The 27755-nt window shown below is 42.0% G+C and overlaps 1 protein-coding gene across 1 annotated transcript; it reads right to left on the bottom strand.

Annotated features, from left to right (window-relative positions):
• Positions 1-466: 466 nt before the first annotated feature.
• LOC118561241 (EH domain-binding protein 1-like) lies at positions 467-20198 on the bottom strand (the record flags this gene model as incomplete). The annotated part of the gene is made up of 5 exons (XM_036133149.1): positions 20128-20198; positions 18715-19223; positions 3920-3977; positions 3714-3809; positions 467-537 (listed from the first exon to the last, which is right to left on the bottom strand). Coding segments are annotated over exons 2-5 (329 nt in total), but the record flags the coding sequence as incomplete, so codon positions are not given.
• Positions 20199-27755: the final 7557 nt, after the last annotated feature.

The following is a 27755-nucleotide window of genomic DNA, read 5'->3' as shown; positions in this document are numbered from 1 at the left end:
GTTACATATAACATGTTTATAACAGTAATAATCAATGTTTGATTATTTCAACAGCAGTAGGTATAATATTTGCTTTTCTGTTTTAAATCGCGTTTTACATTTTTGCTTTTAAATCTTTGAGTTAATAATGTGATTTTTATTTAACTAAATGCTTCACTCAACTTTAAAATGCATGTACTGACATTCACTAACCACATGGTGGCAGACACAGCCCAAACATGTTCTTTTATAGTTATTATGACGTGGGATCAGCACCTTTCTGACAAGGAACTTCTCCCACGATCCAAAACTTCACCCCTTCACCCCAAAACTTTACCTTTTCTGGTCCAGAACATTAAGGAAAAAAAACTTCAGTACTTTTCAAATGCTGTACTGATGGCAAGACATCCATCTTTCATTTAATTTTAACCTAAAAGTTAATAAGTCATTTGGAGCAAAAAAAAACAGTTTCATAAAATCAGGTGACAAATACTTAATCCTCACATTTTCAATGACGAACGTCCACTCCTTGTCCTCAAACTCTTCTGCATGGGGATCCTGTAAAGGCAGAAAAATCTATCATTAAGAAAGTAATCTTAATTAATTTACATCTTTCTTTAACGTGAGTGCTTTTAAGAAATCCAACACATGCTCAGAAGAAAACTCTAAAAATGGAAGAACATCTGCGTTACTGCTGCTCTTTAACCTCAGCCTTCTGGGTTACCAATGATCTGAAATAAAGAAGTGCTGTCTGTCTGTCTGTGGATGTTTTTATAAACATGTGCACCACATAAAAAACCTAACTTTGAGATGTGAAACAGATTTTTTATTTTTTTTTTATGTATTGCAATAATTTGAGCCCAGTAGCCAGATTGGGTTGCTGTTGATCATCTCTATTAATATCCCCGTCTAACTTCCCGTCTTTCTCACAACAACTGATAGGAATGGAGATTAACGGGCATTGCTGCTGAACAGAACCTGCAAATGGGTAAATGCCCCTTTTCCACGTCTTGGTCTTCATTCACCCGTTTTGACGTTGAGGATATTCACAGGTAACATTTTTCCAATGTTTGTCTCGCTTGTGCATCCCAATTGGTGAGAAAATGCAGATGCTAAGACTTAACCAAACAAGCCGTGTCCCGTAAACAACGAGGGCCAAACATGACGCAAAAACATGCAAAAAGCATCAGACTATTGCAGATACCCATCTGCGCTCTGTTTGCTGACACTTATTCTGCCATTAGGGTTAATTTGTATTTCCAGTCTTTACAAAGTTCAGCCGAGGCTTAGTGCTGATGCACATCACGCTGTTGTGCATGATATGACACTGCTGACTCAGCTGTTCGCACTGCTGAGCCTTAGGCCAGGCAGGGTGAGAAATATATCTGGGAGATGCTGTTTTCACCTTCGTTATTTATCAAAAGTACTCATAAAGTAATAGCTTTAATTGGAAAAGACTCCATAGGCATTTTTTTCATCCACAATCAGTGCTTCTCTTTAAAATTCAAAAATCTGTTTAATGTAACATTATCGCTACATTCATTTGCATTTCCCTGCAGGTTTTTGGACCTGCACTGACACCGTACAATTGAATCATGTCGCTCTGTAGCCAATAAAACTCTACAGCGCCCTTCTGAGTAAACAAGCTTAATGAAGCTGACAAAGCTGCTCGCGTTTAGAACGGGGATAAGGAAGAAGGCAGCATGTAACGTCCAATTAGTTCATTTGTTTACAATGGGGCTGGAATCATTTTAATTATAAGGAATTTAGAGCAAAAAGCTGAGAAGGTCATAATAGACGAAGGGATTCTCCAGATTTTGTTTTTGTGTTTGTTAACCTAAACACTGTGTGAAGACAATGTGGTGACAAGTTAGGGAGCAGGTGTTAATTGATTTGGGCATTATCCAAACCTTGCTTTGCTGCCTTTGACTTTCTCATTACAAAAACTGATTTTTTATTTTTTATTTAAAAAGGAGAAAACCAGCTCGCAAGGCCTGGACCACTATGCAGATTCTCATGGAAGCAGATAAGAACTTTTGTTTTTTCAAATGTCTTGAGACACGGTCACAAGATTTGTCTCGATGACTTGGGGTAATAATTTGTTAAGCTTTGCAAAAATCTTGTTTCTCAACTGTTTCAAAAGCCACAAAACTTGTTGTTAATAAGTGAACATACATGTGACTGAAAATAGAAAAGATATCAGAATCCCATCTAAAGAGAGAGACAGCGACAGTCACATTTTAATGACATTTCTGGATGTAAAACACCTTCAAATAAACAATCTTACTGATGGAGCATCGTCTCAACCTTTACTCTGCTTCATGTGAAATCTACTTAGTGGGGGACTAAAATGCCAGATTAAATGAAAATACTTTCTAATGAAATCAAAGTGGAACAGTCATTTGCACCCTAGTAATAGGACAGCACCTCTCTTATGACATTTCACTAGGTTGGAGCTTACAGGCGGAGAGCTCTGCGACCATTTCTACTGACAGAATCTGTGTGGATCATCCAGAGTCCTGGTTCCTCTCTTATCCTCTCTGCACCTAAACTCACCACAGGAATTATACGGGATGATTTTGTGTCTGGTGAGCCATTTCTGTCTTTATTTGGCTATATATTTTTGGTTCAGTGTCGTGCCATTGAAGTCTCAATGATGGGTGCATACCCACATTATTTGACTTTTTTTATTTATACGTCAGTGGTTCACTCTGGTTGCATACAAAGTTTCTATGAAAGATTATCCCGTCCTGCTGGCTCAATTTGTTAATAAATAAAGCCTTTTCAGGGTTTATTTTTAATAACAGGAAGTTATCAATAATAACTGCAATACAGTGTGTAGATGGCGCTACGTCCGTTTATATCTGTTCATCACGCCCGGTGCTGGATCCTTATCTAGTCTCAAAAAGGACCAACAAAACATTATCAACATGGAGGCTTGGTGCACATAACCTTATTTTATCCTGATCAAATGGTTTTTGGCCTTTTTTGATAACCATATAACGTAGTTATATACACCTTTAATTTTCTGCTGGTATTTCACGACTCCCTGCACTAACAAACTGTTTCCAGGACCTTTGGAAGCAAAACTGGCCCAGAGCATCACAGCTTCTCCACTCAACAGCGTGCTTGAGGTGCTGTGTCACATTTTCATCCCCTGTTTGACATTAAAACTCTCTGGGCTGTTTTTGGCTGAAAAGTTCACCTTTATTCTCAGTGGTTATTTAATTTATCTGATTTTGTTTTAGCAGGGGTAAAACGAAATGGGCTACCGTTTGTCATCAAATTTATACCCCAGGGAACCAGAAAGTCAGGGATTACTAATTATTTTGTTACTGATTACCTTAAAAAAAGAAAAGGACAAATTTAAGGACTAAAAAGGAGTGTCACCAGTGAGTTGGTTAAAAACTTTCTTGACACATAACCAACCAACCCCCCCCCCCCCCAACTGAACAAAATTACACAAATTAAAGGTTGGATTCTTTTTAAATCTGAGATTAAGCTGCTACAATTAAATGACTTTCTTTTCAGGCTTCTTACAGATCTTTGCCAGGAGTGATGATAATGTATTATGCTGTCTGCCAGCACAGAGGCCCACACGTGTTTATTTCATTTACACACAATTACATGAGCTAATGTACACAGATACTTGGTTAAAATGTATGCGTATAGGTTTTTTCCTCAGAAATCTGTTTTTATGTTTTAGCTCCAGTCTAAGCAGAGCTGTGTCTTACCTTGAAGAGAGTGACCGTAATCTCAATGTTCTCTGGTACCGGCCACACTACAACTCCTCTGTACGGGTTCTTGATGCCAGGCTGCCAGCTATGGGACTACATGACGAAGAAAAGAAACAACATAATGTCTTGTGGAAATTAGATACAATTTAAAAAAAAATAATATGCAGTTTTTTGTGGAAATCTAGCATGCATAAAACAGCAACCTTAGAGGATTTCCGACGACTTCTGCGTGTCCAAACCACCACCAATTTATCTGGTTGCCTGTGGAGAAAAAAACAAAACGGAGAATTAGTGAAAAAGGCAAAGGATGTTTATCAGCGCGGCCATCTGTCACTTGACTGTCAAACTGAGCATTTACCCTGATGTCTCGACTCATAAAGCCTTAATAAGCCAGCAGGAACATATGCACATAAGTACACACAACCTCTCCGTCTCGTTGGATGAATAAATCGTCACTTTATCTTTGGACTAAAACATTCTTTACCATTAAAAATTTACAAGAACAGATCCCAAACCATGATTTCCATTAGTATACAGCACCCTGCAAGAGTATTCGTACCTGTTTCTAACCTTTTGATGTTCAGCCCCATGATAAATAACGGCCATATAAGCACCATCCCTCTTTTTATTTGTGCCCCATTATAACTTTTAGAATTTTGGGTGTTGTTCTCGTGGCCACATGAGCACCTACTGCTGTCCCACAAATGTATGTTATGAGGAAGACTAGCGTAAAGAAAAGCAGTAAATAGTTTTCAACCTTTTTTCTTCCGAATGAAATTTGAAAAAGATGGCTTGCATTTGTATTCACCCCATGTGGGCAGTAACGTGCAGCGTCGGAGTGTTTTGTGTGCAGCCTAGATCTTAAAAGTGGCCCTTTCCACCAACCAGATCCTGTGCTTTACTGGTGTGGAGCTGAGAGCCTCGTTCACTGCTGGACCAGAGGAAAGAACCTGCTGGACGGGCTGGAGGGAGCAGCCAAAAACAGCTGGAGCGCCGTGTCTTCAACTTGAGCGGTAAAAGTTAAAACGTCAAAAAGGTCAAAACACAGCACTAACAAGCACTAGAATAAAACTAATCGTCTCAGATCTTCCCAAAGTTGTTCTTTCTTTAATCACTCCTCACACAGCTTAAGTAGGTCATTGCTCTGGATAGAGGTGCCTTCACAGCTTATTATTCTCCTCCTGATTACATAAAGATGAGTCCCGGCTAAATCCTTTACCACCGTCATACCTTTAATAAAACCAGGCGGTGCACATAAATCTTGCTTTAAAAGCCGTGTTTATTTCCAGTTTTCCAGCTGCTGCTGCGCCTGAGAGATCAGCTGATTATGTGGGTGAATATATCACAAGCACCGCTGGTGGTTTAGAGTAAGCGATAAGAAATCTTGGAGTATTTGAGTGCAGGGATCCTGGGATAAATTAGATTATTTGTCTGCTTAAATGGTCATCAGGCAGTAAAATCCTTCATAAAAAAAAACACAGAGTGAAACAGGGGACCAATCGCACAGTATATTAAGGAGACTTTTATAATGCTGAGGCTCTCAGGTGGTTAAACAAAACAAACTGGTTATGGGCTCCAGCGCCTCTTCATTTTCATTGGGTCTCTAGCGGGCTTCTCCACATCCACCGTCTCAGATACGCCGCAGGAACCGAGAAATTATGGCTGGACGATAATTCAATAACAATATATATCGATCGATAGACGTGTGGTGCGATAGGAAAAAATAGGGTCGATAAAAGTTCGATATAGAAACAGTTTTCCTTCCTTCCTTCCAGCCTATCATATTAGTTGATGCTACAGTCACTGCTTCCTCTCGACCAATCGTAATGGCGGACCCGGCACGCCGTCACTAAGCGCCGCCCTCTCAAACCACAACACAGAGCACGGGAATATGTAGCAGCAAGGAGCGGCGGAGGAAACGGTCCCAAAACGGGGTTTTACTAGTTAGCCAGTCTGACAGAAATAAACCAGTGATTTGTAAAACTTGCAAGGAAGCGGTAAAAACAAAGTCTGGTAACGCAACCAACTTGTTTCATCACGTAAGCCGCTCAGCCGGCCACACCGGCGCGACTCCGCGGACACGCTTCTGTTGTCTGCAGCTGAAAAACCTGGCTTCAAACAATTACTCGCCACTCTTGATCCGCGATATAAAGTTCCTGGTTGAAAGTTTCTCTAACAGCGCTCCCTAAATTGTGCAACGAGTGCAGGGAATCAGTGCAAAATGAGCTGCAACCTGCATCCTCCTTACACGCCACAACCTCGGACTTCAGCCCTGCGTCAGCCTCTCAATTATGAAACCTGAGAAGTAACTAGTGTACTATTCCCACCTAAATAGGCTATTTTATTTATTTATTTGGTATATTTATTTTGGTCATTTTACTGGTTACTATAGTTTATTCCTTGTCATTATTTAATAACATAACTCAGTTCTCTTAAGTTGTTTATTTATTTTAAATTCTGTTATGGTTAAAAAAGTTGGTTAAATAAAGATTTAATTGAAATTCTGTGTTTTTGTTCTTTATTAAAATTAAATCATTTAGCAATATCATAAAATGTCCAGTCAGTTATTTTCAATAATTATCGATATCGATCAATATGCATTTTTTTTAATCGATAAGCTTTTTTTCTATATCGTCCAGCCCTACGAGAAATTCATCCTGTTCTCAACGTAGCAAGAACAATGACTAATTTTGTTTTGGCTCAGACTAATCCTGCTTCACGAGAAACTGAGCGGCCGAACTCCTAGAAAGTCCCGCCTGCTGCAGCGTGTCGCACTCAGGCTGAGATTGTGGAAACTTGACCAACAGCGCCACAACGGCAGAGATGGATGATGAAGGAAGAGGAGAAGAAAACGTCTGAAGCGGAAGAGGACTCCTTGTCATTGACGACCGCTGAAGAAGCGGCGAGCCGAGGCGAACGCAGGTGGCGTGTTCGACCGCCTGATGCCACCAGAGTTGAACAGGCTGAGTAGAGTCTCAGTTCAACAGAACCGACCCACACCATACATAACCCTGACCAAAAACAAGAGCTCTGCCCAGGTGGGTTGTAGAGAACAAGCAGAGCGGGGCAGCTGTGGGAGCGAGAATACATTTCTTGCCTCTCACAGAGTAACAGCCTTATGTAACGCACTACGAGCAGCCTTAAGGGTTGGAGCAGGAGCCCTGCACCATTTCCATGTCCAGATGATGGACTGAACTGGAATATGGGTTTATAACCTAAAGCTGCTTCAAACTTCTCTGAAACCTCATCCTCGACCCGTCTGCTGCGTGGGAACAGTGACATTTGAACTCAGATTAAAGTACACATGCAGTTTTGTAAACCTCCGCAGGATTTCTGAAAAACGTGGCCCATGAGAACATTTCAGTAACGCACGTCGTTTATGGTTGTTCGAGCTTGATGCAACTTTTACGCCGCAAGCATTAATATTGGCGAGTAACTATTGGCAGTTTTGCAGTGGACTCTCTGGGTGTCGACATGAAGCCTTAAGTCATCGAGTCATTATAGAAAACAATGGGACAGTGTGCCAGACACACACACACAGAACGGAGAGAAAAGAACAGCGAGAGCGGAGCATTGAGAGAATGACAAAACAATTTCAGCCTTGAGGAGAGGCGCCTCACAGAGAAACCATTGTTCAACGACACACGCCGTCTCAGCCTGCAGACACGTCCAGATATCAGCCTTTCCCTTTGTGAACTTCTCTCTATGCTACGGGGAAAATCTAGACCACTTATCTGAGGGCAGGAGCGATTTTTGCTCCGTTTGAGTTTCCCTCTGACTTCACGGCTCCATAGCCCTGCATGCAGCAGGAAAAGAACAACACTAGAGGAGAAAGTCCTGTCAGCTGCACCTTTCAGAAGACCTGCTCCCCCCTTGGGTCACCACAAACACACCACTCCCCGGCGGGCATGTCCTGCGATGGCGTGGCCTATAATAAGTGAGCCCAGCATCACAGAACCAGTGAGTGATGGCAGGGCCTTGAATGTACCCCCCACATCACAGCTTCCTGCATCCCAGCTCTCTGGCCACGTCACTCTGGGCCTGAGCTACGTAACTGTGAGGACTGCTGGAACGCAGTGGAACCTACACAGAGCACACAGTGAGGCACGCAGAACAAGAGCACAATTGGTTCTCCTCAAAGGGCTGGCGTCTCCATCATTCACAAACCTGCTCTACTTCTGCTAATCGTGTCATTTCCTGGTTGTTTTAATGCACACTAAATCCGTTTCAATATGTGAAAATGAACACATTTCTGTAAGAATCCATTTTCAGGAAGAGCTTTATTATCCCAGCTCTGTATAATCATCATTTAGCTCACATATGAAGAAGAAATATTAGCAATGTCATAACTTTGCCAACTAATTAGTCTATCACAGGGTTTTAAGTTGCAGAGGCTAGAAACACAATCAACAGTCTCTATGGAAACCTTGGTTTGCAAAAAACTATTCTAATTCTAATAATAATAATAATAATAATAATAATAACAACAATAACAACAACAACTAAACAAAACAATAAACTACAAATTCTTGGATAATTTCACCCATAACATGTCCGAGTGCTTTTGCAGCCTTTGGATACATTATAAATCCAGAGCGGGCCAACGTTGCAGGAAGAGTCCAAATCATGAGGACAGAGCTTGGTCTGGAACATCAATGCTCAGTGATATTATCGTCCATTTAGGAGACAGAGCTGGGTCTCGTCGTATTAAATATCCTGAGTTGATCAGCACTTTGCATCCCAGCGCTTTTTAATCCTGAGGCTGATTCAGCAAACATAAGCGTAAGAGGAGAAACATTTAATCACTTGGAAAAGTGCAACCACAAGCTGCAGAGTAGCTGCTACTAAATAGCGGGCCTTTAAAATTAGTTTAATAATTTTTTTTCCCTGAATGTGTTCACAAAGGTAACTATTGTATTTTAGGACTTTTTGAACAAATCGTCACTAAGAAGTAATCCATACATGTTGAACGCCATGGAATCAAAGATGGCAGCTGAAAAAGGGTGGGCACAACAAACTGCTCTCCCTAAAAAAAAAAAAAAAAAAAAGATGTTTTAAGCATAAATGAGCCTGTGGTTAAACACTTGAATCTCAGAGCAGTTGTCCACCGGGATGGCTGGAAGTGCAGGGTGTGTCAGGAAGCTGTGGCTTCCCTATCTTTCCTGTAGGCAGAAGAAGAAACCGCGGCGTATATAAACATATAAACGTGTCATGGCTGGCATTACACAGTAAAAACTAAAACGTTGGCACATTTCTAAATATAAAGCCGTAACTAAAAAGTCTCGCGTGTCTAGAAAGGTTAGAGCCGGCAGCCTTCATGTGTGCGACTGCACTGCCAACTACTACAGGACCTAAACTCTGCAGCCTTACAGGCAGGAGGATGCCGGCTACTGCTGACAAGGTATGCAGAGGTCCTCGCTATGTTTCCCAACACTGTTGCTGCGGTTTGAAGAGGCAGAATGACTTCCTCTCTTTCTGAGTAGCACAGAGATCCACACCTGTGGCTGCACACTGCCAGTCAGCTGGCTAGGAAAAAGCATCTATGCTTCTCGCTCACCTAAAAGAAAGACTGGAGTTCCTGTTTGTCTACATTTGCCATCATGGAAAACAAAGCTAATCATGGTTTGGAAACTATAGGAGCTCCAAAAAAAAAATGCAGATTTAAAACCACATTTAGCTTGTGAAGAGGCTGAACAAAGACAGTTTTCCTGTGCCAACACCCAATAATAGCACTAAACCTGGTAGAGGGAGGCAGAAGGGAAGAAGAAAAACAGAGAAAATGATCCTGAGACGATTCAGAGAGCGGTGAGGAGCTTGTGAAGGTCTCGTCTCCACATTGAACAGTGACTTCCTGCTGCATCTGAAGCTATTCGGTGTCGACCTCGTCTCTATTGGCTGCATGGAAATCTGTCGCAACGCAACGCAACGCGGTCAAAGAGCAACAAACTTGAACCCCGACCTGGTCGCGGCTGCTGAGCTCCGCGTGTTTTCTGCTCGGCGCATCTACTGTAGCGTCACAGAGAATACAAACAAAAGAGTGGATCTTAGAGCGCTGCGGAGCTCCGTTATGGAAACACGCGGAGCAACTTCACCCGCAATTATAACTAAGCTGTTGTTGGAGCCACAGGAAGGCGGATCGTCCTGAATCCTCATGACCAAGCCTGAGTCCAGGCAGGTGAAAGGAAAGCTCAAAAGAGGCGATAGCCTGGAACCATGCTCACATTTTCTCACAAAGGAATCAGGAGTTGGTGGACGTCTGCATGTGCAGCTTGAGATATCTAAGAGGAGGTCGCCTGTAATTGTTTTACTGTCCAAGAGGCAGTTTATTAAAAATGGGGCATAATTGAGCACAGAGTTGCACCAATGCAGGAAAAATAGTGAGTTTTAGGTTATTATTTATTTATTTACTACTGAAATATTTGTTCGTAACTTATTTACACAGTTAAGGCCCGCAGAGACATGAGGTCTAATTTTCAACTGCGACCTGTCAAAGCCACCACACAATCTAAAATACTATTTGTAGCAAATTAATATTTTCTAATAAATTATAGAACAATGAAGTTCAGGACAATGTGTTAGTTTATCACATGCCCTAAATAAAAAACCTGAAACAATGACCCTAACACTGTATTTTATGTTGTTAAAAACAGGTACAAAGGTTTAAAGATTTGTCCAGATTGCTGAACTGGCTATATAGATGGCTGTGGATTCACCATCCTGTTTAAATATTACTACACGCCTTGACAGAGATATGTGTTTGATTTTAAACAAATGTGTTACAGGATGAGGTTTTGATTTACAGTTAAAAAAAAAAAAAAACACACACCAAGTATAAACTGTTTTTTTTAACCTTTAATCGGTCTGTAATGCATTTTCAATGCCCACGCATATTTAGGAACGCAAGATTCATCAGTAACTGCATTAATGTAATAAATGTGTTGAGCTGCTGGTTAGTGAGGAGTTAACATGAGTCAATGGCACGTCACTGAGCTGCACACACATCTGTTTACAGATGTGTCTACATGACCCATGAAGACGGCAACTTCCTTTAAGAGATCCTTGGATGCTTTAAATTTAGATTTTGTTGGACTCAATTAGTAAATCGGGCCATTCCTGCCTTTAAGCTGTGGGCGACATTTGAGACACGTTCTTGTGCCTTACGAGTGCGACGATTTGGTTTTAGCCCAGACTAGATTTCATGTCTTCCCCCTACTAGAAATTCAGCTCAGACCACTGCAGGAGGATGCATCTGCCACTTCCTTTTGGGTCTTAAAGAGACAAGTGTGACGGAGAGTAAGAGACTGCAGCGGGTCAGAAAACAGGAGACTCTGTGGTGTTAGGAGGGCAACACAAGAAAGGAACTGTTAATGTTGTAATTCTAAGAATCCAGACCCATTTACTATAAACATGCATGGAGTGTTTGCTGATGTGAGGACAGGCAAAATAACAAGTGGACCAGCATGGTGGAGCATTAGGATTTAGATTTAGATTATTATATTCATTGATCCACTTTAAAGGGGGCATATCATGCAAAATTTACTTTTTTTAGCCCTTAAATACATTTTGTTGTAAACCTGGGGTCTCTAGGGGTGCAGAAAAGTAGAATGTAGTCCGTCCAGGAGCTGCGTAGATCTTTATATTTAATGACATATGTAACCCAAATAAATTACAATAGTAATGTCACTTGTGACATTATGACAATAAAGGTTCTTGATTCCATTTTTCAAGCCTTTCAGATCTCTCTACTCTCTATTCTGTTTTTTTGAACAATTGCATCCCAGTATTTGCTGTGGAGCTGCTGAACAAGAACAATCCGCGCAAGACTGTCTTACCTCGCTCTTCCACTCCTCAGGGGATCATGTGAAAAAAATCTCCCAAATCCACTCTGGTCTATTTGTTTCTACTGAGGCCTTCCTCTTCTTCTCATAAACTTGTACACTGTTTGCTTCATGCGACTCTCAGCCATGTTTAAAGTTTACGGTGAGAGCAGCAGAGCTACAATGAACGGCTAACACCAAAGCTAACCGGCTACATAAACACTAGAAGTGCGCAGCCAGCAAACGGAAACTAGGAAGGACCGTAAACGCACGCTGGCGTTACGTGAGCGCGTCAGATTATTTATTGGGACATCAGGTAGATGAGGCGATACTCCTGGAGCTTGAGGGACAGAGCAGAGAGAGAGGAGGATCAAAACTCTGACAGATTCCTGCCCTTCCATCCAAATGACACGATGGGTTAGTTTTTACAGGCCTGCATTTGATCACAGAGATCAACATTTTTTTTAAACTCCTTTTTCTGAGTACATAATGTATTAACTACCATCAGGATGGAAGGACCATTTTACCCAGTATAACAAAGTGTTTCTGAACAGGATTACCAACTATAGATTTAACTCTTCTGTAAAAGAATGCAATAGTAAACATGCCTGAAAAAACTTGTTTCACTATATTGATTATTTATTTATCTGATGTCACCCAATCACATCAGGACTGAGTGAGGAACATGGGTACCAACAAATTATTCAAAATAGATGTTGCCATTTTCTCTTTGCTGCTCATGAGTCTAAGTTAACCATGATTGAAAGAGCAATTTGTACCATAAATCAGGAATGATGCCTGCATTTTATTTAGGTTCTTTCATTCAAGGGTTCACCTAACATGGCCTACAGTCCTTAGCACAACTCTGGGAAATCATCAGGGATTGTAGAAAAGAAGTTTTAAAGTGTTACTTTGCTGAGTTTTCACTGAAAGGGTGTCCAATATAACCTCTATTATACACTACCTATCAAAAGTTTAGACACATCTCCCATTTTCCCAGGGTTTCCCACACCGTATCACAAGCCTGGCAGGCCGCTTGGCTTTATCACATATCTGTAATTCAGTTTTGACTAGTCAGAATGGTATTAGCTACATCTTAAATCACAATTGATACAAGTCACAGTTACATTACGACTAGTCAAAACGTTATACGTTATAGATCTCTATAATGGTCATTGCGGATAGTTACACTTACTCATTAAATGTTGAATCGTCTTGCCATGAAATCAGGTCTCCTAAACATACAGGGGTTATTAATCCTCCACCTTCATACATATAAAGTCAAGCGAAGCCTCATTCAGCTTTAACTCTACTGGAAAGGCTTACCATGAGGTTTAGGAGTGTTTATGGGAACTTTGAACCCTTCTTCTGAACACGCATTCATGAGGTCAGACATTGATGTTGGACAAGAAAGCGTGGGGTGCAGTTCTTCCATCAGGTTGTGGTCAGGACTCTGTGGAGGCCAGTGAAGCTCTTCCACACCAAACCTGCTCATCGTTGTATTTATGAACCTCGCTCTGTGCACTGATGTGCAGCAGTGTTGGAAAAGAGGCGTATGAAGGTGGAAAAGAAACGCTCCTCTAGGCTATATATACTGATACGGACAAACTTATTAGAAAACAGAAATAAGGAAAATCAGAAGAATAAAGAAGTTTAAAAAGCAGTAACAATTGGCAAGATGTGTTGCAAAGTAATATACCTCCGTTCTATTGAACTTGTAAACCCTCCTCGCCTTTAATGGCGGTTCCCCCTGTAACCAGCTCGCTAACGGCCCACTGGAAGACGTCAGGACCATCGCCGGAGCCTGGCTGAGCTGCTGCCTGCTCGCATTAATCCAGTGACTCAAAAGCACTCAAATCCAGAGTCTACAGTTTCATCCCAAATTCCTGCACAACCCCAACCTCAGCTCTGTACTATCACCTGGCGGGGTAACCGTTTCCCGGTGCCAAAAATTGTACTGAAGAATCTGTTAGATTTGAGTAAAATGAAAAGCCACGTCAAGCATTTGGCAGGAGAAGCTTCATCTGGCAGACAACGTTATGACCGCGGGCCAAGATCGACACATGCTCAGCAGAACTTGACATGTCAAAGCCTGACATCCGCCAGTCACCTCCAATGAGACAATAAGCTAGCTGGCAGTATGAGGAAAGCAGGGAATTTATATGCCGACATTCAGGTTTTACAGCAGTGGAAAAAAAGAAGCAGGTGGAAAGATTCAGTGTTTTTGCTATGAGGCCGCCCGATGCAAACCAAGATTACCCACAACTTTAGACCACCGCGGGAGAAAGGTCCTCCAATTAAAACTCACAACCTGAAATACAATACTGCACATTAAGAATGTCGCAGTTTATACTGGCTGGGAAGTTGTAATTAAGTTCATGAGCGCTTCATGATCATCAGTTCTTTCTCGTGGGAAGAATTTCTGACCTGTGAGTAGGACGTAAAACCTAGCTGAGAGTATGAATTACTTAGAAAGACGACCCATTTTCTGATCAGATCGTTTTTTGATCAGAGACAAAGCTGACTGCCCCTGAGCGAGTCCTTTGGTATTCAGTTTTGACATTAACACAGCCTCATCAGTGCACAACAGATCATATTATAAGCCCAAAACATCAGAAAAATGGAATTTGTTGTCATGGCCCCTTTAAGTAATCTCCCACTTCCCAGTTGAGAGGTAAATGGAACGCAGCATCGTGTGACATTACTTTCCTGGTGTGGAAACACTGGAAAAAGCCACTTGGCAAACCTTCTCAAAAAGTGCCAGAGGAGGAAGCTAAAGCTAAATGTCTATTTTTTACTGAGATGGGGAAACAAACTGACATTGGAGAATAATGTGACTGGCTGGTTTAAATGACAAACCAGTGAATGTTTTGGTCAAAATGTTGTCCAAATAGTCAATGTTTTATAGAACTCAGCTTATACTGTATACAGATAAATAAATATAGTGAAACAAAGTTTTTCAGGCATGTTTACAATTCCATTCTTTTACAGAAGAGTTAAAGCTATAGTTGGTAATCCTGTTCAGAAACACTTTGTTATACTGGGTAAAATGGTCCTTCCATCCTGGTAGTCTTGCACATTCGCAGTTATTCAAAAAGGAAGTTGAGGAAACTTCCAGAAAAATCGCCGACCCTAGCTTTAAACATTTCACAGAGGGAAATAGAGATAACCAAAAGATTTTAATGAACAGATGTACTTATTTATACCGATACAGTAGCAGTGTAAGGTACAAGCATTCATAACAAAAGCTTCTTGGTCCATCTTGTTTTAAACCTGAACACTTTTACGGTGTTTATCTGAATAACGCTTCACAACTTTAAACAACAGCAGCAGAAAAACAGAACAAAGCTATCAGTAAAGTCTGCTTCTTGGGAACATTAATGTTTCTCTGTCAGAGCCAAAGGTTTACGTCACCAATTCTCAGCAGCACTAAGGCGTGCAGCTCGCACTATAACAAACTAAATTACTCCCCTGAATCGACAAACTGAATGTAACCATCCACAGTACAGAGGAAAAGAGGGCCGCAGTGAAAATGCTAGCTTCCTGTAACATACAGCAGTGTTCTTCTACGGTGCAGAACTTGTTTATTAAATCTAATTATAGTCAGAATATAAACGTTTATAGGGTTTCTTTTTTCTTTACTGGACGACTTTAATACTGCAGTTAAATTCCTAAAAATAGACATATTACACAAAGTGTGTAATACAGATGTGCACAGATGAATTTCAAAGGAACATAAATGATCAGCCCTCATTGTAAAAATCAGCTGCTTTATTTCTTCTTATACTATGAACTAAGTTCTTACAGGCAGTGGTTAAACACCAAAGGGCACTTTAATTGGTTAGAACTGACTTTGGAGAAAGACAGCGTGTTATTGAAAAGGCAATTTCCTTAATCTCCTGATCAGTAGATTAGATCAGGATACAGAGGAGAGAGATAAAGACCTCGGGCTCCTTTAAAAATATATGAAATAGGAATCCTTCCCCGCAGGAACAGTGTCATTTCATTAGCAAGATGAAGCTAAAGTGGAAAACTGAAAAGAAATCTTTTGGCGCTAGATGCCACCTAAATTGACGGCAGCTTATGGGAAATAATTTATCAGCTAAGCTGAATAAGGTCCAGAGTATTTCTCACGAAGAGGAATCAACAAATGACAAAGCTAATGTAGGGAAACAATACAGGCTTCTGCTGTGACCCGGCCCCTTCAACCCAATTATCCCTGCAATTAACATTCAAACTCAGCCCACTTCCTGGTTCTCCTTTGTAACCACATTTCATATGGTCGACTTTGCTCAAACTGGTATTAACTTTAAATAATATAGAAAGTCAAGGACTTAATGGTTTAATCCCGCTGCTAAAATTCCTCGTGGCCGACTTTCTGCCTCGAGGCTCCGTTAATTTCTGTTAAACTATTCGGCGCACTTCGTCCTGGCCGAGCGGTTCTATTAAACGTCACTCTCACATCTGCCGCCTATGCAGCTGATACGTAGCAGCCGTCGGCCAATCATACGCGAGGATCTACAGCGGCGAGGATTTCAGACCTTTCCATCCTACAGTGCAGTTAGAGGAGAGTTTGCTTCTGGCTCTGTGGATGTGTTTGCTGATTGTTTGTGATTGATGTTGTGAAATTAAAATATTAAAGAAAAGAGTAGTTGTGTAACAGAGAGAAGGAACACAGTTAAGCAATCATTAGACTTCTCACAAATGCACTGATAGCAAAAGGGTTTCTTGACACACAAACACAGTATGTTTAGTATGTTAAGGTGAAATATAAAGCTACAAAAGGCCATAAATTATGAGCCATTTGGCAGCTGAAAGAGTCGGCTCTTCATTTGGAGCTGAGGCAAAGTAGCCGGCTCCCTGAAGAGAATCAAACTTCCTACTGTTGACTAGAGAACGGGACGGGGAACGTGCGCGAGGGAACTGAAGGTGAGGTTTGACATAGAAAAGGCCGTGTTTACTGTCCCTGAATCTAAATGAGCTGCTCTGTACCTTTTTGATAGTTAATGTGTAATTATCCGTTTGATTTACTTCTCTGTTTTTACATTTTCGTGCACTGGAAGCACAAAAGGAAAAAAAAACATTTTTTTCCAGTTTCTCATTCCAGAAATGAAAGGACTGTGTTGTTTTTCAGGACTGAAGAGCCACTTAAGCTCCGTGGACGGTTCCCAGTCTGCGCAGACGGAAAACGTCCACAGCAACAACAACAACACACGGTTCTGGTGGAATATCGGGACGAAACTTTCCGCCGACTCCAGCTTCACAGCTTTTTCTTCAGATGGCTTTTAAAAACAGACCCAAGAACGCCTGGACTCTAGCGTAGATGAATTATTGAATGACAACAAAAGTCTGTGTGCAGAGACTCGGAGCGCTCACAATGAGCAGAAAAGGCCCACTCAGATCTCACAACGACGTGCAGCCCTGATCACACACGGGGGGCCACCCACCCTTCACTCTGCGAAGAGACGTACATTTTTCTCATTCCATTCTCCAACACGTTAACATCTGTCCCAGGTCGGAGCGCTGCTGAGCTCGGTTAGTCACGCCTACAGTGAGCCACTTGAGAATCCGTGTCTGCAGGCCACATCTTTCTGTGCAAGCCCTGGCTTCTCCCTCACTGCGGGACGCGGCGCCGCAGGCAGAAGAGCGCCTTCCAATCTCGCCTCTTTATCTCGGCCTCGGAAAAAACAAAGCCCGGCAGCTTGCCGGCCCCTTCGGACGCACTTTCCCTTATTACAGCTACAGTCTCAATAATGATGAGTGACAAGCTACGCAGCAGACATCTAAAACAGCAACGAAGGGGACGCACCGCCATCCTTTCTCACTGCATCAACATCCAATCAGAATAGCTGGATAATAATCGGCCCCTTTTTGAAAACGTCGGACGTTATTTTTCAACAAATCCGACGTTTCCTTTAAATAATCCATTTAGCGCCTGCGTCATCCACTCAGGATGTGGCTCAGGAGGAAGGATAGTCGCCGGCCAACCTGGGTAGTTTACCTCCAGCTACCGCTTCATAAAAAGTCTCCTCCAACCGCCTCACCTTCAGCCGCAACCTCCAAATCAGCAAATGATCACGTAAAAGTACTGTGGGGGTGAATAAGACAAGAAATCTGCTACATAAATAAAAAAGTTAGAAACCAAGGCCTGGCTCCCAACAACATGCCTAAGAACACGAGACACGGCGGTTCGCTTAAGTGCATATCACGGCAGCGGGGTTACTCTGAGCCACGAGCTGAAGGGCAATCATTCATCTCCCGCTCCCTGACGGACCTAGGCAAGGGCCGGTTGAAGGCACCGAGGCGTAGCAAGGTTGGAAAATGCTCAGGTTTTAAAACATCGAAAATTTTCCGTCACACCACATAAAGCGGGTTCGCTGGGATGGCGGGGAGCGCTGAAGTGACTGCAGTTTTGGCCCGCTGTGGGGAACACAGAGCAATGCAGCCCCGCTGGTCCACCAGCTGAAGGTGGGCCGTTAAAATGTTCCCTTGCTTACATGGGGAGAAGACAAGAGCAGGCTGGGAACGTCTCTGTCCTGATAGATAATGCAAAAAAAGGCAGATATATAAAACATCACTCATATTTTGGTAATATTTAACTTAAATCTATACTGGCAAGTCAGCATGTCTGTTCAACGGCTGGGGAATAACAAGCTTATATCAATTTGTTTTTCTACAATAAGCACTCGAAAACTGCTAAATTTACAGCCTATTTATTACATATTTTTGCAAAATAGTGTATTAAAACATATAGCATTATTATAACTGTAATTAAAAACAGACAGTTTTAGCAGCAGGTTGAATAACTGTTACTTTACCGTTTCAAATAAAAGCTGTTTGGAAGTTTTTGTTTTGAAGTCTAAGAAATTTCCTGAAGCAATGGTACTTTTATTTATTATGCCGTGGGATCCCCATCCCGCAACACGCCTAGACACAAAACACACCATCCAAAGTCATCAAGAGGGGGGGAAAAAATGCCATTTTACCAGGAAGGTCAGGCCCCTCCCAACAAAAGACATGTCTGCACTCCAAGAAAACTGTGCCTCTGTGTGTGTGTGCGTGTGTGTGTGTGTGTGTGTGTGTGTGTGTGTGTGTGTGTGTGTGTGTGTGTGTGTGTTCAGCAGAACTGAACTCAGGTTTCCTGTTCATGGTGCTTCACTGACAGCACTGCTAACACTCACCATTTCTTTGTGCATTCAACCATCAGCTCCTGATATGAAGCCACAAACTGGAATTTGGAGGCGTGCTTGCCCACGCGCTGCAGTCTCTTCCACACGGAGGCCATGCTTCTCTAGGAACCGGTGGCTTTGGGGAGGTTTCCCAGCCCTGGACTGACTTCCTGATTTGGGGGCTTCCTTGACAAGAAATCGCACTAATGTTCATACGCATCCGAGCACGTCCAACCAGGTTAGACACATGCTTAATGTTTCACCAGAAACACGTTTGAGGGAGAGAGAAAAAATGTAAAAAAAAAAAAAAAAAAAGAGGTTCAGATCCAGTGGATATCACCGGTGGGTGATATTTACAAACTGCTGAATGAATCCAAATGTAAAGACATGATGTCTCCGCTGAAGCCCGGGTCAGATTTAAAGGCGGGCATGGCGCCGAGAGGAAGAGCGCTCCGTGGATCCAGACGACACGACGAGCGATCCATCGGGCAGGAATATCATATTTCCATCAGATGATCTTCCTGCAAAAGAGAAAAAAGAAAAGACAGTCAGCGGATCAATAAAAGTAAAGCTGGCGTTCTGGTGTCATCCGGAGGATTTCTACGATTGCCTCGAAGTACATTTCGCAAACGATGATTTCTCCCAGACACGGAGATGCTTGGGCCGTGAACGACACGGCACACGTTACAACACACCGCTTTACTGACGTCCAGCAGCGTAAAGGCGCTTCATGTGCACAGTGTGTGCAGAGAGAGGGGGGGGACAAGTATTTACTGGCGCACCAGGACAACTTGGGAGTGTTAAAATATGAATATATGCACCGAGGCGGTAAACAGAGACGCAATGACATCACTCTGAAACGAGTCGAGTTACCGGTCCGGTCCACTAAACGCCAACACCGCGCGACCTGCGTCCCGCACTGGGGAGTCCTGTACACATCCTGGAAACGCATCATATTTAATGGAGTGGTTGTGAATCCAGGGAGTAGTCTTAGCCGCTGCATTCCGCTGAACGGCACCGCTCACGGCGAACAACACTCACCTCCCTCACCGTGATATCCGACGCCTTTTCGGGTCAAGCTAGGCTGAGCGGCGGAGATGGCGAGCTTGTCTGCTACACGCTAGCAGCAGCCCAAGCAGAGAAGCCTTCCCTAATTATCCCAAGCGGCACCACAAGCCATAGTTTTAGCTAGCAGCGACGGCTAGCCATCACAACACGGCGGCACGAGCGGAAACCGTTGCCTAACGGTGGAGACGTTCCACTCCGCCGGTCAGCGCCGAGTCTCAGGACGGAGGGAGAGGCGACATTTTATCCGCGTTTTTTTCTCTCGCTCTTCCCCCGCAGCTATACCGAGCCGGAGTATTCCGACTTGGAGGGATTCCCCAGCGCTAACTAGTGCCAATAGTTACCGATAGTTTGACTGACCTGCTTCTCTGGCAGCCGGTGAAGACCGGAGGATTTCACACGGTCGGCTTCTGGTTGAACGAGAGTCAAAATAAAACCGCTCTCGACCACGTCGCGAACAAACACATTTCCAAAAACTACAAATTAAACATTAAACAAATACATACGATAGCGGATGATTTATTTTTAAGCGGTGACGGAATATACATATTTTTATTTTGATGCTGTAAAAATGAAACACATTTCTTTTTTATTTTTGAAGCGACACCCCCCTACTTCCGGTGTGATTTCTTGTCATTGACTAGACAGCTTCTCCCCATCATTTCGCCTACCTGGATAACAGTGGCGCCTTCAAGGGTGGGTCGGGGGAGTTAGGGGAATTGGAAGTCCCTAAGAATTTACTGTCTCGTCCCCCCTAATTGTTTTTAAAGGATGATTTTGTTTATTAAATGAAAAGCATTATTTGAGTCAAAGCGATGTGAAAAAGCAACATTTGATAGAGTGTTGTGCCACCGTAACCAGGCAAGCCAGACTGATTATAGACATAATAAAAGAGTAGACCCCGCATCGATCGCTTTCGCATCTTGGGGCGGTCGACAGCTCAGCTCAGTGTAATGTGTTGACCAGGCATAGAATCAATTTTGATCAACTATAACTCGCTAAATATTGAACTAATGAACACATTTTTTTTGCTGAAATCTTTAAAACTATTAACCTGACTCAAGCCAGACGTATGTCGCTCCACCTAGCTCCACTCACATACATCTGGGACACCGCCATTGGAATTGCCTTTATTGAAGGCTGGGCCTTATCAAAAATCCTTGCATATGATTGGATAAGCCACTTGTCTGTCATCTTTATTGATGTGCTATTTCAACCACTCACAGCGAAGCTAACCCGTGACGCTGATGAGAGCGACGCAGGAAAAAAAACATCTTTTTTTTTTTAAATGTGTTTGTGGCTCTAGTGGCACGCGTTTTATTGACAGTGAGCTGACAGGAAGAGGGGGAAAGACAGGCGCCAAAGCGCCAAAGGTCGGAGTCGATCCCGGGCCGACCGCGTCGAGAAAGGCCTCCTAATATGGTTCGCGCTAACCGCTCCGGGGCGTTAGCTGCAGACGCGGACTGGAGCGCGCCCCGGAAAACAAAACTTGCCAAATCCGGTCGGGAAAAGGGCGAAAACATGGTTTCCACCAACAAAAGCCTTCAGAGGCGTTCCCTGATGTTTTTTTTAATGAAACAATATTAGGTAGATTGGACAACATGGAAGAAATAGCAGCATCAATGTTAACGCTTGCTTCCTCGACGAGCCGCCATTGCTATCAAAACAGTCTCACGTCATTGTCGCTTCTCCACTACGTCACATCTATGAAACTCCAGCCCTGCGTCTTGATTGGCTAGACAATAAAATTGGTTGGAGAAATCACTCTCTATGGGCGATGTCCCAGATGTATGTGAGTGGAGCTAGGCGGAGCAACATATGTCTGGCATGAGTCATGTTATAAAACTATAGCTATTAAAACAAATTGTCCGGTGCATTTAAATAATCTTTGTGGGGTTAAAAGTAATAGAATATTCTGACAGGTTGTATGTATGTTGCAAAAAACAGCCACAAATACATTTTTATATTTTTTATATTACTATATACACAAACACATTTGTACATGTATACACATATTATATATATATATATATATATATATATATATATATATATATATATATATATACTGTATGTGTGTGTATATATATATATATACTGTGTGTGTATATATATATATATATATACTGTGTGTGTATATATATATATATATATATGTCACAAAAACTTGGACTATGTATAGCCTCAGCGTGTAGATCTGTGTCTCTCTAACTAACATTAGAAAAATCATATTCTAATACAAAATATAAACAATATCTTTTAATCTTACTTGTGAAAAGTTATCCCTCGAGCCCTGACGTCAATAGTCCGTCGATTCAAACAAAAATACGCCACACAGTACTGAGGCATTATTTGTCTGTTCAGCTTGAATCAGCAGGATTTGGTAGCAGGTCGACCACCCCAAGATGGCGGCCATAATTCCTGCGCCACGATAGTCAATGCGGGGTCTACTCTTATATTATGTCTATGAGACTGATAATGTGTAGCACTCTCCGTTCTGAATACTATCAATGTGGGCCTGCTCCCGTCAAATCCGTTCAGGGAAAAAAGAGACATTCAGCAGAGCTCTCTGAGCTGATTGGGTGGAGCGACACCTAGTGCCCGCCTATCAATGGTTTGCTTTAGCCAATCACTGTATCAAATGAATATGTAGCAAGCAGCAAGTGCCGTGAAAAACCACAACAAGGTGTGCTTTTTTTGGATAGTGACACTTGTGACAATCGTGTATTCTGACAAAACAGATGTGATAGCAAGAGCTACGCGTGGATCCTTCTGCTGCCATGTTTATTTTGCTCCAGCTGTAGACTTGATAGCTCTTGCTTTCGTCACAGCTGGTGTCTACTGCCTCAAACCATAATACTGGGAAGTGATTGGCCCGACGGGCCCAAACAATTGAGTCCTTTTTTATTCAGCCAAACTGAATGTGCTTTCGCACAATCAGGTTTTTAAAGGTCATGCCACAGCAAATCAAATTTTTACCCAGACTTTGACTAGGTCAGTCCAAAACCTTTTTAATTACATTATTTGTGTATGAGTATGGCTAATCATTATAAACGTATATTCCACCAGAACCATGTTGAAAAAGTAATGGATAGATGGAGGTTTGAAATTCAGAGAACATTTAAAAGTAGACCCATTCTTGACTGATTTATCTGCAAATAAAGCTTTAAAAATATTTGACGGGCAAAGCAAATCTCTCTCTGGCATACCCTACAGCCCTGGAGGCCATATGCAGCCAATTAGTTTACTCCTGTCTCGGGCCTGCTTTGTACCAGCCAAAAAGACATGTCATTTATTTTGAACAAAATATTGATAGAAATCTCTGTGGGTGGATAAAGGTTTTTAAAGAAGGCATGCGTTTGTGTAATGTTTACTTTGTGTCTGCAAAGCTACATTAAGGAAACACAACATATTTAGTTCTGATAGAATATGTGATCTGAACATTTTAAATGAAGATTAGACTTCCAGTTCCTGGTTCTGTCTCCTTAATAACTGGGCATTAACCTTATAATCCTACATGCTGGGAGGTTTTGTTTACCAGATTGGGAGGAAAGGAAACACTCGCCATCCATCACAAATCAATACTCCATCCTGTCTTCAAACACACACACACGCAGCACAGTACTTCCTTCTCCAACTCTCAGTAGCCGCAGCCTTGTAAATGCAGGACAAAAGAAAATGCATGTTCGAGGTCAGAATTGCCGAGAGAAATATAATATGATTCATATTCATTTCATTTTAAAAGAACAGACAGGCATGAGGACAGGAAATTGACTTCTTATCCTTTTATATTTTGCTTGAGGTCACAAGCATCATGTGAGATGCTGGATTTCAGTTTCTCTTGTCGTCTGTTTTATTTTTTCCATCCACCCTGATAAGTAGATGCACAGTCATGTGAAATGCTTAGCTCACCCTGGGAAAGCTTGGGTTTTTCTAGCATTTTAACAATACTGAACAATCGAAATACACTATACAAGCTGAGGAAAAAAAAAACACCTTTTTCAATTTTCTGTGAAATGCAATAAAAAATATGGTTTCTGGTAAGGAATAAATGAGGATAACCCTGCATTTATCCCAACGGTCTACATTTCATATCCGGTGTTGAAGTGAAAGTGAACACCAATGTAAGGAACAAGGATTAACAGAAAGCAAACACATTATTGTGTTTTATGATGGCAATAATTCAACTGTAAGGAATGTTAAGCATTATTATCAATATTATATTTGTAAGGAATTACATGCTATTGTCTGTCGGCTTTTGAGTGCTTGTGGTAAAACTCTCTAGACAGAAAGCTGTATTTCACATCAGCCTGCATTCACACATGACTTTGCAAACAATTAAGCAGTTTAGGGTCAGAGCGGATTGGACAGCAGGGGGCCTGCTGGTCCTGCTGCTTCGCATTGCCAGTTTACATTTGAGCCCGGCAGATTACAGGGAGACTCCCTCCATGCATCTAGGAATGCTTTGATGTGACAAATGACCCGGTGCTAAATGACGCTTTGTGTGTCTGCCCACATCTCAGCCAAGGCCTCATTTCAGAAGCAACACCGGGGGCTGAAAGGCCTGCTGACGGGGGTCCTTGGTGGAGAAGAAAGAGCATTTTATAGGGAAATCAGAGAGAGTCGTTAGATCAACTCAGTAAACATGTTTTCTCTTTGATTTAGATTTTCAGATTGTTTTATTGGTCAGAGAATAACTGGCACAAATACTATTTCCTTTTTTTTATCACTTAAACAGTTGGCTTCTAAAGCACTCTGGAAATCCTCCCAATAATGCCCTAAACCCAACCTGAAGTGAAGACACATGCATCTATGAGAGAACGTTGGGCTCCAGTTAATGATTACCAGATTCCCTGTTTTAAAATCAGGCCATATCTGCTGTTCATGAACTAGTTTGGAAAAACGTTGACGGTATTAGTCTTGGCCTCACAATTTTTACCAGGTTCCAGTCCATGTTAAGAGACACTGGTTCATACTTTTCACAATGCCAGTTACAAACGCTAGCTTCTACTTATGTGTTTTTGTTGAATTTTGTGTGATCGATCTACACAAGGTAATGCATAACTGGGAAGTTAAATACAAAAGGATCAATGCTTTTCAACGTTTTTTAACAAAGAAAAGTGTGGCATGCATTTGTATTCTGCAGCGTCTGATTATAAACCTTTGTTGTAAGTCTGTTGAGGTTAATCTCTACAGACTTGTTTATTTTTTGTCAAATACCTCAAGCTCAGCCAGATCGGATAGAGAGCGTATGTGGACGTTGGTGACCACAGATGTAGGTCTGAACTTTGGGCCGTTGTAACACATGATCATGATCTAAACCAGGAGGGTCAAGCTTCGGTCCTCAAGGTCCAGTGTCCTGCAACTTGTACTGTAGATGTGTCCCTGGTCCAATACACCTGAATCTATTGGCTGAGTTAGTTCCTCCGTATCCAGTCATGGGCTGCATCCGAAATGGTCTAATTGGTAAGGTCTCTTTAGCCAAAGTGTGTCAGTTGGTTTGATCGGCGTTGTACCTCGCGTTCTGCCCCAGGGCAGCTATTAACATAGCTCACCACCGTCAGGGTGTGGATGGGTGAATGACCGATTGTAGAGTGAAGCTCTTTGAAGCTCTTTGACTAGTTAAAGCGTTATACAAGTACAAGTTATTTATCGTTTACCATAGCTCCTTTAGCATAAGGAGCTCGCAATATCCCTTACTGGCTCTACCTATGTAAGCACCGCCCACCTCATAGGAATTAACGAAAACGTCTGGAGAGAAGCAAGCACGCACTTTGTAGTTCATTTTCAGAAGGCTGTAGGCCTGGATTTGACTAGAATTCTCCATGTGCGTTTCCTTCGTGTAAAGATGTCGGAGTTAAAGGTTGTCCAAAATTGGCACAGCAGTCCGAAGCCCTTTTCCTCCCCACGATAGAGTTCTTAATGTTGACCTCATGAAAGGTCAAGAGACAGGATCAAGGATCCTATGATTAGAACATTTCAGATGCAGTCAAGTTCTCCAGAGTCCTGCTAATGACCAGATTATTTGACTCAGGTGTGTTGGACCAGGGACACGTATAAAGGTTGCAGGACACCTGAGTTTGACACCCCTGACCTAAAGCATCATGTTGTAGCGCTTCCAGCTAAACAAGCGGTGTCATTCTGATGCAATGGCAATATCCACCCTAGTCTCAAGTTTCCATAGCACGGTGCTGCAGTCGTCATGCTTCGCCTTGTGGACGGCGTGTTCAGGATCATGTGCAGTGTTGTTTTTTTGTTTTTTTTTACCATACAAAGCCTTTTGTAAACAATTAAGAAGCTCATTTGTGGTCTCATCTGACCAGAACACCTTTATACTGATGTTCCACTTTTTTCTGCCTTGGTAGGTTTGCAGTTATTCCATACTCTTCCTTTACAGACACAAACAGCGCTCCATGACATGAACAAAGCTTGGGATTGTGTTTTATAACCTAACTCGGCTTCAAACTTGACTCCACTTGTTCATCCCGGACCTGTCTGGTGTGTTCCTTGGTCTGATGATGCTGCTTGTTTTACTGGGGGACAGTCAGAGTACAGGAGTGTTAATACATATGCCGTCCACACTGTTCAGATTTTTATTTCTGAAAATTATTTTGAAAACCACGGGTCATTTTCCTTCCATTTCATAGTCATGCACTACTTGTTTTGTGTTTGTCTATCGCATGAATGTGGCCGTTACATGCGAAAATGTGACAGAATGAATATGAATTCCTTCGCACTAGACAAGATGTCACAAACTAAACCAAGCTGTCTGGAAAGAAGGTTTGAGTTTATGGATCTTTCTGAGGGCGTTACGCTGCCAAGTTCGGTCTGCTATTCCGCCAATTTCGAATGCAAGGAGATATTCACACCTAACTTCTGTTTCTCGATCGCACGCCTCTCTGTTTTTGTGGCATGCCAACAAAAACACGTCCTCCAGGATGGAGGCCAGCTCTCTGAGTGCGGAGTCTCTGATGTGAAGCGTTGGACCACTTGAAACAACCTGTTGACAAAGCACAGCCCTTTAGATAGAAGCCAAGTGAGCCTGAACCACTTCAGAAGAGCACAGCTAGCCAAAGGTGTCACTCTTAATACTATCAGGGGTAAAAAAAAAAAAAAGAAAAAGAAGGCTAGCTACTATTCATTCAGTCAAATGTAAATATGCTGTAAGCTTTGTAAGAAGGATTAACATTCTGCACATACAGTAGTAAGAAATGTATTCTTACATCACTTTAAATTCAGTTTCAGTGATCACTACATTAGTGCTTTCAAAGGCTTCTTTTGGCAGATGGCGGGCGGGCGACATGGTTTTGCAGAGCTCTCTAGCAAGAATGTTTCTCCGTGCCCATGTGTGTCAGTCACTTCACAAAGTAAAAGTTCTCATTCTTCGATTCGTTTTTTTCTTTCGTAAAGAAATGTGCAGCTTAAGCTTTTCGGACCTGGTTCCAAAACACCTTCACTGCAAACGTTGTATTTACAACTATGTTTCAAAGATATCTTTTAAAGGGATCTTGATCAATAGTTTTCTAAAATGTCTGATGTGTCTGGACTTTGGCTCCGTTTTATTTTATTTTCAGTCCAGTACCTGACCACTTTGACAAGATATTTTACATACCCTGATGTGTGAATTATTCAGAGACAGAATGTATTGTTCGAATACACCGCAGGCAGCGTAGCAAATAAGAATTTTCTATAGGATCTTTAGAAAAATGTTTTCATTGTAGTGCAACACAAAGATGCAATTTGTTCCCATATTTTTAGGTGAATCTGTAAAAATAACAATAAGCATTGTGATGATGACATCTTGTTATCATTACTATAGATCAGCATACAAATGGCTTTTCTTTCACAATTTGTTTGATGTTAAATGGTATGTTATTTATTTATTTCCTGCTGACATGGGGTCATTATCATGTTTTCTGTTGAAGTTGTCCTTTATTCACTCAGTGCACACTTAAAACATGTTTTTCCTTCCATCATGCCATGACTAC

This window comes from Fundulus heteroclitus, unplaced genomic scaffold (assembly GCF_011125445.2).
Source record: "Fundulus heteroclitus isolate FHET01 unplaced genomic scaffold, MU-UCD_Fhet_4.1 scaffold_584, whole genome shotgun sequence".
NCBI lineage: Eukaryota > Metazoa > Chordata > Actinopteri > Cyprinodontiformes > Fundulidae > Fundulus > Fundulus heteroclitus.
Note: the sequence above shows the minus strand (reverse complement) of the source record. Positions and strands in the feature narration are given on the sequence as shown.